Raw genomic sequence first — 16,904 nt, 5'->3', positions numbered from 1 at the left:
CCCGGACTGGCCGCCGCAATAAACTCCTCGCTGCACTCCCCTCCCGTACTGGATGCCGCAACGACCCCCTCACTGCTCTCCCCTCCAGTCCTGGATGCCGCCATAGCCCCCCCCATCCCCTCCAGTGATGGTCGCCGCAACGTTCCGCCTTCTATGATCCCCTCCCGTACTGGAGACTGATGTGCCACTCGCTGTGCTCCCCCCATGTAAAATCCCACTAGTAATTGTACCCCCACCCCTACACCACTTGTGCTCTGCGTCTGCGCCCTCTTTCTTTGTGGTGGAAGAGGTAAAAACCTTTCTTCATACGCTGAGACCAGTGAGTCGGAGGGCTGACGCGGCGGCGCTAGGACCGGGTATCTGTGGGCTGACGCGGCGGCGCTAGGACCGGGTATCTGGGGGCTGACGCGGCGGCGCTTGGACCGGGTATCTGTGGGCTGACGCGGCGGCGCTAGGACCGGGTATCTGGGGGCTGACGCGGCGGCGCTAGGACCGGGTATCTGGGAGCTGACGCGGCGGCGCAGGGACCCAGTCAGTCGGGGGGCTGACGCGGCGGCGCAGGGACCCAGTCAGTCGGGGGGCTGACGCGGCGGCGCAGGGACCCAGTCAGTCGGGGGGCTGACGCGGCGGCGCAGGGACCCAGTCAGTCGGGGGGCTGACGCGGCGGCGCAGGGACCCAGTCAGTCGGGGGGCTGACGCGGCGGCGCAGGGACCCAGTCAGTCGGGGGGCTGACGCGGCGGCGGTCATGTGACGTGCGGGTGGGAGACTTGGCGCAGTTATCGTCCATGTAGATTTTATTATTAATATTAAACAATTCAAAACAAAAGCAGAAACATAAAAAGAAGGCAGAATATGATACACTGTGACGCCACCGCCCCTCACTGCAGGTTGTGGATCATCTCCTCCTTGGCGATCAGGTGCGTGGTCTTGTTCACCAGCGCCATCAGCGAGTTCAGCTTCTGGGACCAGTCGTTCAGGAGGTCGTTGGGGTCCTTGGGCCTCTGGAAGTTGATGATGCCGGCCAGGCGGTCCACCTTGGCGTAGATGGTTTTATTCACCACTAACGTGGAGAGGAATTCCTCCGATTCCTGGGGAGGAGAGGAAACGATGGAGAAGAGGCGCCGCAGCAGAGTCCTCCATGACACCCGCTCTGCCGCTGCCCTGCGAGCCATGGAGATGGTCGCACACTGCAGCCTGTAAGGGGTTAAACCGCCAGCAGCTCAGATCCCGGGCATTACAGCCAACCAGAATGTCCCCGGAGAGCGCTGCAGACGATCACTTACGTCTACAGACAGGTCCAGCATCTGCGCCATTCTCTTCATCGTGATCCGCGTGTAATACTTCGCCATAATCCGAATATTCTGTTAAGACACAAAAGCCGGTGTGAGAAGGGGCAGCAAAGGACCCCCGACCCCAGCCCGCAGAAGGGGGCGGCCCTCCAGGCCGGCCCGCAGAAGGGGGCGGCCCTCCAGGCCGGCCCGCAGAAGGGGGCGGCCCTCCAGGCCGGCCCGCAGAAGGGGGCGGCCCTCCAGGCCGGCCCGCAGAAGGGGGCGGCCCTCCAGGCCGGCCCGCAGAAGGGGGCGGCCCTCCAGGCCGGCCCGCAGAAGGGAGCGGCCCTCCAGGCCGGCCCGCAGAAGGGAGCGGCCCTCCAGTCTGCACGCGGCACCTACATGCTCCACCACGCGGTTCTTCAGGTCCTTCCAGTGCTTTTCCCCCTGCTCCGAGCAGCTGAAGACGTCGGTGGCCTCGCTGTCCAGGGAGCCTTCCCGCAGCTCCTTCCCGTACTCCTCCACCAGCACGGACCACCGCATCAGCTCCATGGTGGTGAAGAGCTTCAGCAGATCCCTGCCGGAAAAAAGGGTTACATGGGACTGCAGCTACTACATTGTGCAAAATGAGAGTCACCACTATGGTGTTACATAGGACTGCGGGTGACATCTGTTGCATTATCACGGTCATCCAGGGTCTTACATGGGACTGCTGGCCACTTACTTGTACTTGGGGATTTCCTCCAGCTTCTTGTCGCCGCTTATCCTGTGCACCAGGTCGGACTGTTCATTGTCGTAGGGGGAGAGGATGACGTAGAGGACCACGCTCTTCAGAGCCTGCAGGAGAGGGCGCCATTGTCATGTGACTGCTGCGCACCGCGGGGGTCCGGAGCACACTGCGGGGGGGCGACACTCACCTGCTGCCACTTCTCGCTCTCCGCCTGGATGCAGGGCGTGTCGTATATGGCGCGGTAATGCTTACAGATCGACAGGTAGGAGCCCTCGTGCTGGTCCAACTGGATCATCAGGGTGTAATACTTCAGCTTCAGCTGCTGCAGAAGAAACGGGAACAGCAGCAGCAAGAGGTCAGCTCTGAAGCTACAGAACACCGAGTGCAGCTCTGGAGGACAATACAGCATCAGTAATGCATGTACACAGTGACTGCACCAGCAGAATAGTGAGTGCAGCTCTGGAGGACAATACAGCATCAGTGACTGCACCAGCAGAATAGTGAGCGCAGCTCTGCAGTACAGGACCAGCATTTATCGGGGTCTCGGCTGGCCTTTTCTTACCTCGCTGTTCTCATCCTGGAAGAACTTGGTGTTGATCTTCTTGCTGATGATCTGGGTGCGGATATAATCCTTCACCGCCAGGCAGAGGCGCATCTGCTCCAGGATGAACTCCACCTTCTCCTTCTTCTCCATGGATCCGTAGGTCTCCACCTGCAGAGAGCTCAGTACAGGTGACCTGATCCTGCACACGGGGTCTTTATAATTACAGATCAGCGGATTGTGCCCCCTTATGTTGTCTCCGCACACAGCTGGACGCTCCGGCGTCAGTCACGTCACTGTCTCATGGCCACGAATACGGAGGCCCCTCACCTGAAGCTCCTGCAGTATGGCCGCCGCCTCAGTCACGTCTCCGCTCTGCTCCTTGATGGCGGCCAAGGTGTTGGTGAGACGAGCCCGCTCTATCTCCACATAGATCTGAAAGAGAAGAGTCGTCAGCGGCTCCGACCCTGCAAACACAGCCTCGCTCTGCGGGTGACACGGCTCACCTTCCCCTCCGTGACTGTCCGCAGCGTGTCTATCAACCGCAGCTTGATGGGAAGCTCCGTCGTCTCCTCCACGTATTTACAGCACTGCTGCACCATCTTCGCCACGGCCTGGGGGGAGACGTCCCAAAGATGGGTGATACGGTCACAGGACCCCCCCATATCCAGAGTGCCGCCCCTCCTCCGCCACGCAGCCCCCAGGGCCGCGCCCCTCCTCCGCCACGCAGCCCCCGGGGCAGCGCCCCTCCTCCGCCACGCAGCCCCCGGGGCAGCGCCCCTCCTCCGCCACGCAGCCCCCGGGGCAGCGCCCCTCCTCCGCCACGCAGCCCCCAGGGGAGCGCCCCTCCTCCGCCACGCAGCACCTCTCCTCCACCACGCAGCCCCCAGGGCCGCGCCCCTTCTCCGCCACGCAGCCCCCAGGGGAGCACCTCTCCTCCGCCACGCAGCACCTCTCCTCCGCCACGCAGCCCCCAGGGCCGCGCCCCTTCTCCGCCACGCAGCACCTCTCCTCCACCACGCAGCCCCCAGGGCCGCGCCCCTCCTCCGCCACGCAGCCCCCAGGGGAGCACCTCTCCTCCGCCACGCAGCACCTCTCCTCCGCCACGCAGCCCCCAGGGCCGCGCCCCTTCTCCGCCACGCAGCACCTCTCCTCCGCCACGCAGCCCCCAGGGGAGCACCTCTCCTCCGCCACGCAGCCCCCGGGGCCGCGCCCCTCTTCCGCCACGCAGCCCCCGGGGCCGCGCCCCTCCTCCGCCACGCAGCCCCCGGGGCCGCGCCCCTCCTCCGCCACGCAGCCCCCGGGGCCGCGCCCCTCCTCCGCCACGCAGCCCCCGGGGCCGCGCCCCTCCTCCGCCACGCAGCCCCCGGGGCCGCGCCCCTCCTCCGCCACGCAGCCCCCGGGGCCGCGCCCCTCCTCCGCCACGCAGCCCCCTGGGCCGCGCCCCTCCTCCGCCACGCAGCCCCCAGGGCCGCGCCCCTCCTCCGCCACGCAGCCCCCAGGGCCGCGCCCCTCCTCCGCCACGCAGCCCCCAGGGCCGCGCCCCTCCTCCGCCACGCAGCCCCCAGGGCCGCGCCCCTCCTCCGCCACGCAGCCCCCAGGGCCGCGCCCCTCCTCCGCCACGCAGCCCCCAGGGCCGCGCCCCTCCTCCGCCACGCAGCCCCCGGGGACGCGCCCCTCCTCCGCCACGCAGCCCCCTGGGACGCGCCCCTCCTCCGCCACGCAGCCCCCGGGGACGCGCCCCTCCTCCGCCACGCAGCCCCCGGGGACGCGCCTCTCCTCCGCCACGCAGCCCCTCTCCTCCAGCCCCCAGGGCCGCGCCCCTCCTCCGCCACGCAGCCCCCGGGGACGCGCCCCTCCTCCGCCACGCAGCCCCCGGGGACGCGCCCCTCCTCCGCCACGCAGCCCCCGGGGCCGCGCCCCTCCTCCGCCACGCAGCCCCCGGGGCCGCGCCCCTCCTCCGCCACGCAGCCCCCGGGGCCGCGCCCCTCCTCCGCCACGCAGCCCCCGGGGACGCGCCCCTCCTCCGCCACGCAGCCCCCGGGGCCGCGCCCCTCCTCCGCCACGCAGCCCCCGGGGCAGCGCCCCTCCTCCGCCACGCAGCCCCCGGGGCAGCGCCCCTCCTCCGCCACGCAGCCCCCGGGGCCGCGCCCCTCCTCCGCCACGCAGCCCCCGGGGCAGCGCCCCTCCTCCGCCACGCAGCCCCCGGGGCCGCGCCCCTCCTCCGCCACGCAGCCCCCGGGGCCGCGCCCCTCCTCCGCCACGCAGCCCCCGGGGCCGCGCCCCTCCTCCGCCACGCAGCCCCCGGGGCCGCGCCCCTCCTCCGCCACGCAGCCCCCGGGGCCGCGCCCCTCCTCCGCCACGCAGCCCCCGGGGCCGCGCCCCTCCTCCGCCACGCAGCCCCCGGGGCCGCGCCCCTCCTCCGCCACGCAGCCCCCGGGGACGCGCCCCTCCTCCGCCACGCAGCCCCCGGGGACGCGCCCCTCCTCCGCCACGCAGCCCCCGGGGACGCGCCTCTCCTCCGCCACGCAGCCCCTCTCCTCCAGCCCCCGGGGCCGCGCCCCTCCTCCGCCACGCAGCCCCCGGGGCCGCGCCCCTCCTCCGCCACGCAGCCCCCGGGGCCGCGCCCCTCCTCCGCCACGCAGCCCCCGGGGCCGCGCCCCTCCTCCGCCACGCAGCCCCCGGGGCCGCGCCCCTCCTCCGCCACGCAGCCCCCGGGGCCGCGCCCCTCCTCCGCCACGCAGCCCCCAGGGCCGCGCCCCTCCTCCGCCACGCAGCCCCCAGGGCCGCGCCCCTCCTCCGCCACGCAGCCCCCAGGGCCGCGCCCCTCCTCCGCCACGCAGCCCCCAGGGCCGCGCCCCTCCTCCGCCACGCAGCCCCCAGGGCCGCGCCCCTCCTCCGCCACGCAGCCCCCAGGGCCGCGCCCCTCCTCCGCCACGCAGCCCCCAGGGCCGCACCTCTCCTCCACCACGCAGCCCCCAGGGCCGCGCCCCTCCTCCGCCACGCAGCCCCCAGGGCCGCGCCCCTCCTCCGCCACGCAGCCCCCAGGGCAGCACCTCTCCTCCGCCACGCAGCCCCCAGGGCCGCGCCCCTCCTCCACCACGCAGCCCCCAGGGCAGCACCCCTCCTCCACCACGCAGCCCCCAGGGCAGCACCCCTCCTCCACCACGCAGCCCCCAGGGCCGCGCCCCTCCTCCACCACGCAGCCCCCAGGGCCGCGCCCCTCCTCCACCACGCAGCCCCCAGGGCCGCGCCCCTCCTCCACCACGCAGCCCCCAGGGCAGCACCCCTCCTATCCACTTAGCAGGGTGCTCGGGTGTAAGACCCCCAACATCAGACACTGATGTCCCAGCACATTAATGTGACCCCCCAAAAAATACTATCACCCCCCAGGAGAGGTCAGAGGTCGCAGTACGGGGGCGGCACCTGCTTGAGCTGACTCCTCCTCTTTGACAGCAGCATGATGTTCTCGTTCAGCAGGTCCCAGTCTTTGGCTTCGTAGCACATCTTCACCACGGCCACCAGGATACGAGACGTGGACACCATGTCAGACGCCTGCAAGACACAGAAGGAACAATGAGGATATGTGGAGACGCTGCCGGGGGAACTACAGAGCCCAGCAAGTCATCACCAGGTCACAACCAGGCCGTGAGGTCACTCCCAGTGCTGAGAAAAACACTGCACTGTACCTTTAAGTGTCAAGGACCACTATGTCCTGAGCCCGCCCCACAGTGGATGTATATCCCCAGGCCCCTCCCCCCACACCAGGTGGCCCCTCCCCCCACACACCAGGTGGCCCCTCCCCCCACACACCAGGTGGCCCCTCCCCCCACACACCGTGCGGGTCTGCTTCTCCAGGGACAGGAGGGTCTCGATCACTTCCTGCAGTTTTCCCTCCTGGAACAAAAGAAAAGAAGAAATTAATAAAATGTTACAAGACCACGAGGAGCCGAGCGGAGGAGCCGCGACCACATGACCACGAAGAGCCGAGCGGAGGAGCCGCGATCACATGACCACGAGGAGCCGAGCGGAGGAGCCGCGACCACATGACCACGAAGAGCCGAGCGGAGGAGCCGCGACCACATGACCACGAAGAGCCGAGCGGAGGAGCCGCGATCACATGACCACGAGGAGCCGAGCGGAGGAGCCGCGACCACATGACCACGAAGAGCCGAGCGGAGGAGCCGCGACCACATGACCACGAAGAGCCGAGCGGAGGAGCCGCGACCACATGACCACGAAGAGCCGAGCGGAGGAGCCGCGATCACATGACCACGAGGAGCCGAGCGGAGGAGCCGCGATCACATGACCACGAGGAGCCGAGCGGAGGAGCCGCGACCACATGACCACGAAGAGCCGAGCGGAGGAGCCGCGACCACATGACCACGAAGAGCCGAGCGGAGGAGCCGCGACCACGAAGAGCCGAGCGGAGGAGCCGCGACCACATGACCACGAAGAGCCGAGCGGAGGAGCCGCGACCACATGACCACGAGGAGCCGAGCGGAGGAGCCGCGACCACATGACCACGAAGAGCCGAGCGGAGGAGCCGCGACCACATGACCACGAAGAGCCGAGCGGAGGAGCCGCGACCACATGACCACGAAGAGCCGAGCGGAGGAGCCGCGATCACATGACCACGAGGAGCCGAGCGGAGGAGCCGCGATCACATGACCACGAGGAGCCGAGCGGAGGAGCCGCGACCACATGACCACGAAGAGCCGAGCGGAGGAGCCGCGACCACATGACCACGAGGAGCCGAGCGGAGGAGCCGCGATCACATGACCACGAGGAGCCGAGCGGAGGAGCCGCGATCACATGACCACGAGGAGCCGAGCGGAGGAGCCGCGACCACATGACCACGAGGAGCCGAGCGGAGGAGCCGCGACCACATGACCACGAGGAGCCGAGCGGAGGAGCCGCGACCACATGACCACGAAGAGCCGAGCGGAGGAGCCGCGACCACATGACCACGAAGAGCCGAGCGGAGGAGCCGCGACCACATGACCACGAAGAGCCGAGCGGAGGAGCCGCGACCACATGACCACGAGGAGCCGAGCGGAGGAGCCGCGATCACATGACCACGAGGAGCCGAGCGGAGGAGCCGCGACCACATGACCACGAAGAGCCGAGCGGAGGAGCCGCGACCACATGACCACGAAGAGCCGAGCGGAGGAGCCGCGACCACATGACCACGAGGAGCCGAGCGGAGGAGCCGCGATCACATGACCACGAGGAGCCGAGCGGAGGAGCCGCGATCACATGACCACGAGGAGCCGAGCGGAGGAGCCGCGATCACATGACCACGAGGAGCCGAGCGGAGGAGCCGCGATCACATGACCACGAGGAGCCGAGCGGAGGAGCCGCGATCACATGACCACGAGGAGCCGAGCGGAGGAGCCGCGATCACATGACCACGAGGAGCCGAGCGGAGGAGCCGCGATCACATGACCACGAGGAGCCGAGCGGAGGAGCCGCGATCACATGACCACGAGGAGCCGAGCGGAGGAGCCGCGATCACATGACCACGAGGAGCCGAGCGGAGGAGCCGCGATCACATGACCACGAGGAGCCGAGCGGAGGAGCCGCGATCACATGACCACGAGGAGCCGCGATCACATGACCACGAGGAGCCGAGCGGAGGAGCCGCGATCACATGACCACGAGGAGCCGAGCGGAGGAGCCGCGATCACATGACCACGAGGAGCCGAGCGGAGGAGCCGCGATCACATGACCACGAGGAGCCGAGCGGAGGAGCCGCGATCACATGACCACGAGGAGCCGAGCGGAGGAGCCGCGATCACATGACCACGAGGAGCCGAGCGGAGGAGCCGCGATCACATGACCACGAGGAGCCGAGCGGAGGAGCCGCGATCACATGACCACGAGGAGCCGAGCGGAGGAGCCGCGATCGCATGACCACGAGGAGCCGCGATCACATGACCACGAGGAGCCGAGCGGAGGAGCCGCGATCACATGACCACGAGGAGCCGAGCGGAGGAGCCGCGATCACATGACCACGAGGAGCCGCGCGGAGGAGCCGCGATCACATGACCACGAGGAGCCGAGCGGAGGAGCCGCGATCACATGACCACGAAGAGCCGAGCGGAGGAGCCGCGATCACATGACCACGAGGAGCCGAGCGGAGGAGCCGCGATCACATGACCACGAGGAGCCGAGCGGAGGAGCCGCGATCACATGACCACGAGGAGCCGAGCGGAGGAGCCGCGATCACATGACCACGAGGAGCCGAGCGGAGGAGCCGCGATCACATGACCCTGGACATCTACTAGAAAGTCAACTAAAGGGGTTGTCCGTCCAGAACTTCTCCAGAGCTCTGGCCATCAAAACCAGATGATTGGGGTCCGGCAGCCCCCACAGATCAGGTGTTATCAGTGGAGAGCGGATGGAGCTGGAGCAGCGCGGACCCAGGACAGTGCAGCTGAGCACAGAGAAGTGATGACGAAATGTCACATGACCACGGATCTCTGCTGTCAGCGAACGGGAACTTTCTTTGTTCTAAATGCTGAAACATCCATGACCCCTCATCATCCCCTCCTCTCGCCCCCCGCCATACCAATGCCATCAGATTAGAGATTTACTACAGCTCATCATAAAGGCCCCCCGGCCTTGGCGGCCCCTTCTCCCCCCCCCCCCCCGATTCCTGTGGCGCCCCCCGGTTGTTGTGGACCCGTCTCCCGCCCTCCCTCTTGGTCTCTGTGGATCCATCTCCTGCCCTTTCTCTCCCCCCCCCACCCCGGTCTCGGCAGCCCCTTCTCCCCTCCGCCACCACGGTCTCCGTGGCCCCCTCTCTCCCCCCCACCCTCCTTGGCCCCTTCTCCCCTCCCCCCTTCGGCCTCCGTGGCCCCTTCTCCCCTCCCCCTTCGGCCTCCGTGGCCCCTTCTCCCCTCCCCCCTTCGGCCTCCGTGGCCCCTTCTCCCCTCCCCCCTTCGGCCTCCGTGGCCCCTTCTCCCCTCCCCCCTTCGGCCTCCGTGGCCCCTTCTCCCCTCCTCCCTTCGGCCTCCGTGGCCCCTTCTCCCCTCCCCCTTCGGCCTCCGTGGCCCCTTCTCCCCTCCCCCTTCGGCCTCCGTGGCCCCTTCTCCCCTCCCCCCTTCGGCCTCCGTGGCCCCTTCTCCCCTCCCCCCTTCGTGGCCCCTTCTCCCCTCCCCCCTTCGTGGCCCCTTCTCCCCTCCCCCTTCGGCCTCCGTGGCCCCTTCTCCCCTCCCCCCTTCGGCCTCCGTGGCCCCTTCTCCCCTCCCCCCGTCGGCCTCCGTGGCCCCTTCTCCCCTCCCCCGTCGGCCTCCGTGGCCCCTTCTCCCCTCCCCTCGTCGGCCTCCGTGGCCCCTTCTCCCCTCCCCCCGTCGGCCTCCGTGGCCCCTTCTCCCCTCCCCCCTTCGGCCTCCGTGGCCCCTTCTCCCCTCCCCCCTTCGGCCTCCGTGGCCCCTTCTCCCCTCCCCCCTTCGGCCTCCGTGGCCCCTTCTCCCCTTTGGCCTCCGTGGCCCCTTCTCCCCTCCCCCCTTCGGCCTCCGTGGCCCCTTCTCCCCTCCCCCCTTCGGCCTCCGTGGCCCCTTCTCCCCTCCCCCCTTTGGCCTCCGTGGCCCCTTCTCCCCTCCCCCTTCGGCCTCCGTGGCCCCTTCTCCCCTCCCCCCTTCGGCCTCCGTGGCCCCTTCTCCCCTCCCCCCTTCGGCCTCCGTGGCCCCTTCTCCCCTTTGGCCTCCGTGGCCCCTTCTCCCCTCCCCCCTTCGGCCTCCGTGGCCCCTTCTCCCCTCCCCCCTTCGGCCTCCGTGGCCCCTTCTCCCCTCCCCCGGCCTCCGTGGCCCCTTCTCCTCTCCCCCTTCGGTCTCCGTGGCCCCTTCTCCCCTCCCCCGGCCTTCGTGGCCCCTTCTCCCCGGTCTGTGGCCCATCTCCCCCCCCCCGGTCTCTGTGGACCCTGCTCCCCGGCCTGTGGCCCCTTCTCCCCCCCCCCCCGGCCTCTATGGCCCCTGCTCCCCGGTCTGTGGCCCCTTCTCCCCCCCCCCCGGTCTCTGTGGACCCTGCTCCCCGGCCTGTGGCCCCTTCTCCCCCCCCCCCCCGGCCTCTATGGCCCCTGCTCCCCGGTCTGTGGCCCCTTCTCCCCCCCCCCGGCCTCTATGGCCCCTGCTCCCCGGTCTGTGGCCCCTTCTCCCCGGCCTGTGGCCCCTTCTCCCCCCCCCCCCCCCGGCCTCTATGGCCCCTGCTCCCCGGTCTGTGGCCCCTTCTCCCCTCCCCCCGGTCTCTGTGGACCCTGCTCCCCGGCCTGTGGCCCCTTCTCCCCCCCCCCCGGCCTCTATGGCCCCTTCTCCCCGGCCTGTGGCCCCTTCTCCCCCCCCCCCCGGCCTCTATGGCCCCTGCTCCCCGGTCTGTGGCCCCTTCTCCCCGGCCTGTGGCCCCTTCTCCCCCCCCCCCCGGCCTCTATGGCCCCTGCTCCCCGGTCTGTGGCCCCTTCTCCCCTCCCCCCGGTCTCTGTGGACCCTGCTCCCCGGCCTGTGGCCCCTGGCGCACTGATACTCGTCCCCGGCACATGCAGGGACACAACATCCTCCCCGGCCTCCTCATCCCCGGGCCGGCGTGACTCAGCCCCCGCTCACCGCAGCCAGCTTCTCGCACTCCGGCAGCCGCTGGTCCACCGTGGCGCTGTAGTCCACCTCCATTTTCACGATGCGGCCATCGGAGCGCTCCGTATCCTCAGACATGGTGACTCCGGGCAGACGCCGCAGCCTGACAGCACCGGGAGACTGAGCGGAGACTGAGCAGGCACCGCCAAGGACACCTACAGCAGTCAGGACCCCGATGACAATGGAGAGAATGCAATCAGGCGAACGCTCAGGCAGCCCAATGACGTCCGTGCCAGGACCTTTCTCGCTTAATTTTTTTCTTCATTCAGCTTTATTTGAATCAGGACAAAAAGACAAAATGACATATTTCGCTGAAAACTTCAAGAAATGGAAAATAGCTCTATAAAACACGTGATAAGGCCACGGCCAATAGCAGCCGGACACCAGCTGACAGGATCCACTCCGCTGCTCTTTGTTATCAGCCACAGCATCATGAAGCCATAACATCAGATCTACGTGGTTCGATCGATCCTTAAGGCCCCATCACACTAAGCGACGCTACAGCGATCCCAACAACGATACGACCTGTCAGGGATCGTTGCTGCGTCGCTATGTGGTCGCTGGTGAGATGTCAAACAGTCAGTCTTATGCCAGACACCAAAAAATCTGTGCTGTCACATTCTGGACAAATAAACATTACCCTTTCAGATTCTGTCTGCAACCACCACTAGGGGGAGCTCACTGTATACAGAGATACATGATAAGATTCTGTCTGCAGCCACCACTAGGGGGAGCTCACTGTATACAGAGATACATGATAAGATTCTGTCTGCAGCCACCACTAGGGGGAGCTCCCTGTATACAGATATACATGATAAGATTCTGTCTGCAGCCACCACTAGGGGGAGCTCCCTGTATACAGAGATACATGATAAGATTCTGTCTGCAACCACCACTATGGGGAGCTCACTGTATACAGAGATACATGATAAGATTCTGTCTGCAGCCACCACTAGGGGGAGCTCACTGTATACAGAGATACATGATAAGATTCTGTCTGCAGCCACCACTAGGGGGAACTCCCTGTATACAGAGATATATGATAAGATTCTGTCTGCAGCCACCACTAGGGGGAGCTCCCTGTATACAGAGGCACATGATAAGATTCTGTCTGCAGCCACCACTAGGGGGAGCTCCCTGTATACAGAGATATATGATAAGATTCTGTCTGCAGTCACCACTAGGGGGAGCTCCCTGTATACAGAGATACATGATAACATCCTGTCTGCATCCACCAATAGGGGGAGCTCCCTGTATACAGAGATACATGATAAGATGTTACGGGTCCGGGAAGTGGAACCTCTGAGCTGCAATACAAGGGGGAAGTCCTTGTAAGGAAGCGGGTGACTCCCAGGGAGGGCAAGCAGGTAGTCACAGCAAGTGACGGGGACAGTCTCTGGGTAGATAGGCAGGCGGTCACGGCAAGTGACCGGGGCAGTCTCTGGGTAGATAGGCAGGTGGTCACGGCAAGTGACCGGGACAGTCTCTGGGTAGACAGGCAGGTGGTCACGGCAAGTGATGAGGGCAGTCTCTGGGTAGATAGGCAGGAGGTCACGGCAAGTGACCGGGGCAGTCTCTGGGTAGATAGGCAGGTGGTCACGGCAAGTGACCGGGGCAGTCTCTGGGTAGATAGGCAGGCGGTCACGGCAAGTGACCGGGGCAGTCTCTGGGTAGATAGGCAGGTGGTCACGGCAAGTGACCGGGGCAGTCTCTGGGTAGACAGGCGAGGCGGGTACCTGACAGGTAGCTGGCGGGCGCTCCCAGGTGAGCGGGCAGACTGAGACAGCAGGAAACAGTCAGGTAACTGGTGGACGCTCCCAGGTGAGCAGTCAGCAGACAAGGCAGGTAACAGGCAAGTAACTGGTGTACGCTCCCAGGTGAGCGGTCTGACAGACGAGGCAGGTAACAGGCAGGTAACTGAAGGACGCTCCCAGGTGAGCGGACTGGCAGACAAGGCAGGTAAGTAGAAGATGCTCCCAGGTGAGCGGTCTGACGGACTAGGCAAGTAACAGGCTGGCATGCAGGACGGGAAGTCAGGCTAGCAGCGGAACCTGAGGGCTGAAGCACAGGTGAGACACAGTGCAAACAACATAGCTCGGGCACCTCCATTTTGGAGGAGGTGCCTTATAAATGGGAGGTCCTCCGGCAATTGGCCGGGGACTCCTTAGGACGGCGCACGCGGTCCCTTTAAGAGCGGGGGAGCGCGCGCGTGCCCTAAGCACACTGCCGGGGAAGGAGCGCGTGCCGGAAGCAGCGGGGAGAGAAGCGCTGGAGGACGCCGCGCCAGGAGCGGGGAGGTGAGAGGGACGGCGTCTCTGCCTAGCACGGGGCAGAGACGCCGATGCTACAGTACCCCCCCCTTTAGGCCCCCTCTTTTTTTGGCCAGAAAGAAATTTTTCAAGGAGAAGCGGGGCGTTGATGTTCTCCCTGGGCTCCCAAGTTCTCTCCTCAGGACCAAACCCCCTCCAATCTACCAGAAAAAAGGTCTTTCCTCTTACCCTCTTGGAGGCCAGAATACTCTCTACCACAAAGACGTCATCAGCGGAAACCGGAGCAGGAGGGGCACCTGGATTATTGGAAAAAGAGTTAAAGACAACGGGTTTGAGGAGAGATACGTGGAAGGAGTTGGGGATCCGTAGGGTGGCCGGGAGTTTTAATTTGTAGGCCACCGGATTTATTTGCCTGAGGATTTCGAATGGGCCGATGAAGCGAGGACCTAACTTGTAGGAGGGTATCTTGAGCCGTACATGTTTGGAGGAGAGCCAAACCTTGTCTCCCGGACGGAATTGAGGCGGATCCAGACGTCTCTTATCAGCATATCTCTTCATCCGCTCGGAGGACAGAAGAAGTGCGGATCTAGTACTCTCCCAAATGGTAGAAAACTCGCTGACAAGAGACTGCGCGGCAGGGTTGTCCACAGAGGCGGAGACGGGAAACGGAATCTGGGGGTGCTGGCCAAAGACAACAAAGAACGGGGATTTGGAAGAGGACTCGCTCTCGTGGTTATTGTAAGAAAACTTGGCCCAAGGGAGGAGGTCCACCCAATCAGAATGGTGGGCATTAACAAAGTGCCGGAGATAGCTGGTAAGGATCTGATTGATCCGCTCCACTTGACCATTAGACTGAGGGTGGTAAGCGGAGGAGAAGTCCAGGGTGACGTCCAGCAGTTTACATGTGGCTCTCCAGAAGCGCGAGGTGAACTGAACTCCTCGATCCGACACGATGTGGAGGGGTAGGCCATGAAGACGGAAGATATGGCGGATAAAGTCCTTAGCCAGCTCAGGTGCAGATGGAAGACCAGGCAGGGGAATGAAGTGGGCCATTTTAGAAAAGCGGTCAGCGACCACCCAAATGACAGTACACCCGGCAGAGACAGGAAGATCGGTAATGAAGTCCATAGCGATGTGTTGCCACGGGGCAACAGGTATGGGAAGCGGCAGGAGATGACCAGCTGGTAAGTGTCTGGGAACCTTGTTGCGGCCACAAGATGAACATGCAGAGACGAAGTCTACCACATCCTTACGCAGGGTAGGCCACCAGTAATGCCGGGAAATGAGTAGGAAGGTCTTTTTTTGGCCGGCATGGCCAGCAAGTTTAGAAGAATGACCCCAGTGAAGAACCTTCTCACGGTCAGGAGGCGCCACGAACGTCTTGCCGGGTGGAAGACGAGTCAAATCCAGGGGGGCCACATTCATCACCTTGGAGGGGTCGATAATGTGCATAGGCTCCTCCTCTTGGTCGGAGGACAGGAAGGATCGGGACAAGGCATCATTCTTGTCCGCCGGGCGGAAATGAAGGATGAAATCGAAGCGGGCAAAAAACAAAGACCACGGGCCTGACGTGGATTAAGTCTCTGGGCATTTTGGAGATATGCCAGGTTTTTGTGATCCGTGTAGATGATCACCGGGTATAGAGCCCCTTCAAGCAGGTAACGCCACTCCTCCAGCGCCAATTTAACAGCTAACAGTTCTCGGTCTCCAATGGAGTAATTGCGCTCAGAGGAGGAGAAGATTTTAGAGAAGAAGCCGCAGGTTACCATTCTCCCGGAAGAAGACTTTTGGGTGAGCACCGCTCCGGCTCCAGAGGAGGAAGCATCAACCTCCAGGTAGAACTGTTTGTTGCAGTCCGGACGGTGCAGCACAGGGGCAGAGGAGAAGGCTTGCTTCAGGGAAAGGAAGGCCTCCTCAGCTTCGGGTGGCCATACCTTGGGATTTGCTCCCTTACGGGTGAGCGCAGATATGGGCGCAGTCCGAGACGAGAAGTGAGGAATGAAGAGACGATAGTAATTAGCGAAGCCCAGGAATCGCTGTATCGCCTTCAAGCCCTCCGGACGGGGCCACTTTAGGACAGCAGAGAGCTTCTCGGGATCCATTCGCAAACCCGTCTGGGAGATAACATAGCCCAGGAATGGAAGAGAGGTCTGCTCAAAAAGGCACTTCTCGTATTTAGCATAGAGGTGGTTCTGCCTGAGCCTCAGCAGGACCTGACGAACATCCCTCCGGTGTGTGGGAAGATCCGGAGAGAAGACCAAGATGTCGTCCAGGTATACCACCACGCAGGAGTACAGGAGGTCACGGAAGATGTCGTTGACCAGTTCTTGGAAGACGGTGGGAGCATTGCAGAGACCGAAGGGCATCACACGGTACTCATAGTGTCCGTCACGGGTATTAAATGCCGTTTTCCACTCGTCTCCCTGACGGATACGGACCAGGTTATACGCTCCACGTAGATCCAGCTTGGAAAAGATTCTGGCGCCTTTAAGGCGATCAAATAACTCGGAGATGAGCGGAAGGGGGTATTTATTTTTAACCGTGATCTGATTGAGTCCTCTATAGTCAATACAGGGGCGTAGCGAGCCATCCTTTTTTTTGACAAAGAAGAATCCGGCTCCAGCCGGGGAAGTAGACTTCCGGATGAATCCCCTGGCCAGATTCTCCTCTATGTACTCAGACATGGCCCGGGTTTCGGCCGCAGACAACGGATAAATACGCCCACGGGGTGGAGTGGCGCCAGGAACCAGGTCAATCGGGCAATCATATGGCCTATGAGGTGGCAATGTCTCTGCTTCCTTCTTACCAAAGACGTCAGCATAGGTCCAGTAAGGAGCCGGAAGACCGGGTAAATTAGCTGGGGTAGGTGGAGGACGAACCGGACGAACCGGAACCAGGCAGGTCTTATGGCAGTCCGGCCCCCACCGGAGTACTTCACCGGAATGCCAGTTCAACACGGGTTCGTGTGTTTGGAGCCAAGGTAGACCTTGCAATAGGGAGTGGGAGAGTCCGGGCAACACATGGAAGGAGATTACCTCAGAGTGCAGCATTCCCACCTGCAGGGTTATGGGTTCTGTGGCGAGCAGGATGGTCACTGGAAGGAGTCTTCCATCCACTGAGGTGACCGACAAGGGTTCAGCCAGAGACTTGGTGGGAATACGGTATTTCTCAACCAGGGACTGGGAGATGAGGTTTCCAGCGGATCCAGAATCCAGGTGGGCGAGTTCAAAGTGACGGGTCTCTCCCCAGGAGATAGATACAGACAAAGTCAGGGTTGGAGAGGATTTATTTTTGTCTAGGGCGACCTCTCCGAGCGGTCCTAGACACTGGAGTTTCCCGGCCTCTCCGGGCAGGAACGAATCAAGTGCTCCTTACTGCCACAATAGAAGCAGCTCCCCTCGGCTCGGCGAGACTCTTGGCGAGATTTGACCATCTTGGTCTGGTCGACCTGCATGGGCTCGGGT

At 64.4% G+C, this 16,904-nt stretch overlaps 1 protein-coding gene across 1 annotated transcript; it reads right to left on the bottom strand.

The window, feature by feature from the left end:
• Positions 1–777: 777 nt before the first annotated feature.
• PSMD12 (proteasome 26S subunit, non-ATPase 12) lies at positions 778–11,371 on the bottom strand. Its single transcript, XM_073660334.1, has 11 exons — positions 11,144–11,371; positions 6,378–6,437; positions 5,967–6,095; positions 3,047–3,154; positions 2,871–2,975; positions 2,562–2,711; positions 2,187–2,321; positions 1,994–2,106; positions 1,672–1,846; positions 1,285–1,362; positions 778–1,089 (listed from the first exon to the last, which is right to left on the bottom strand). Exons 1-11 carry the CDS (start codon positions 11,246–11,248, stop codon positions 880–882), a joined length of 1,368 nt encoding a protein of 455 aa, XP_073516435.1. The 5' UTR covers positions 11,249–11,371; the 3' UTR covers positions 778–879.
• Between the last annotated feature and the right edge of the window lie 5,533 nt (positions 11,372–16,904).

Source organism: Phyllobates terribilis, unplaced genomic scaffold, assembly GCF_046119375.1.
Source record: "Phyllobates terribilis strain yellow unplaced genomic scaffold, ASM4611937v1 Scaffold_25__1_contigs__length_18738178, whole genome shotgun sequence".
NCBI classification, from domain to species: Eukaryota; Metazoa; Chordata; class Amphibia; order Anura; family Dendrobatidae; genus Phyllobates; species Phyllobates terribilis.
The sequence above is the reverse complement of the archived record's forward strand: the minus strand, read 5'-3'. Positions and strand labels throughout refer to the sequence as shown.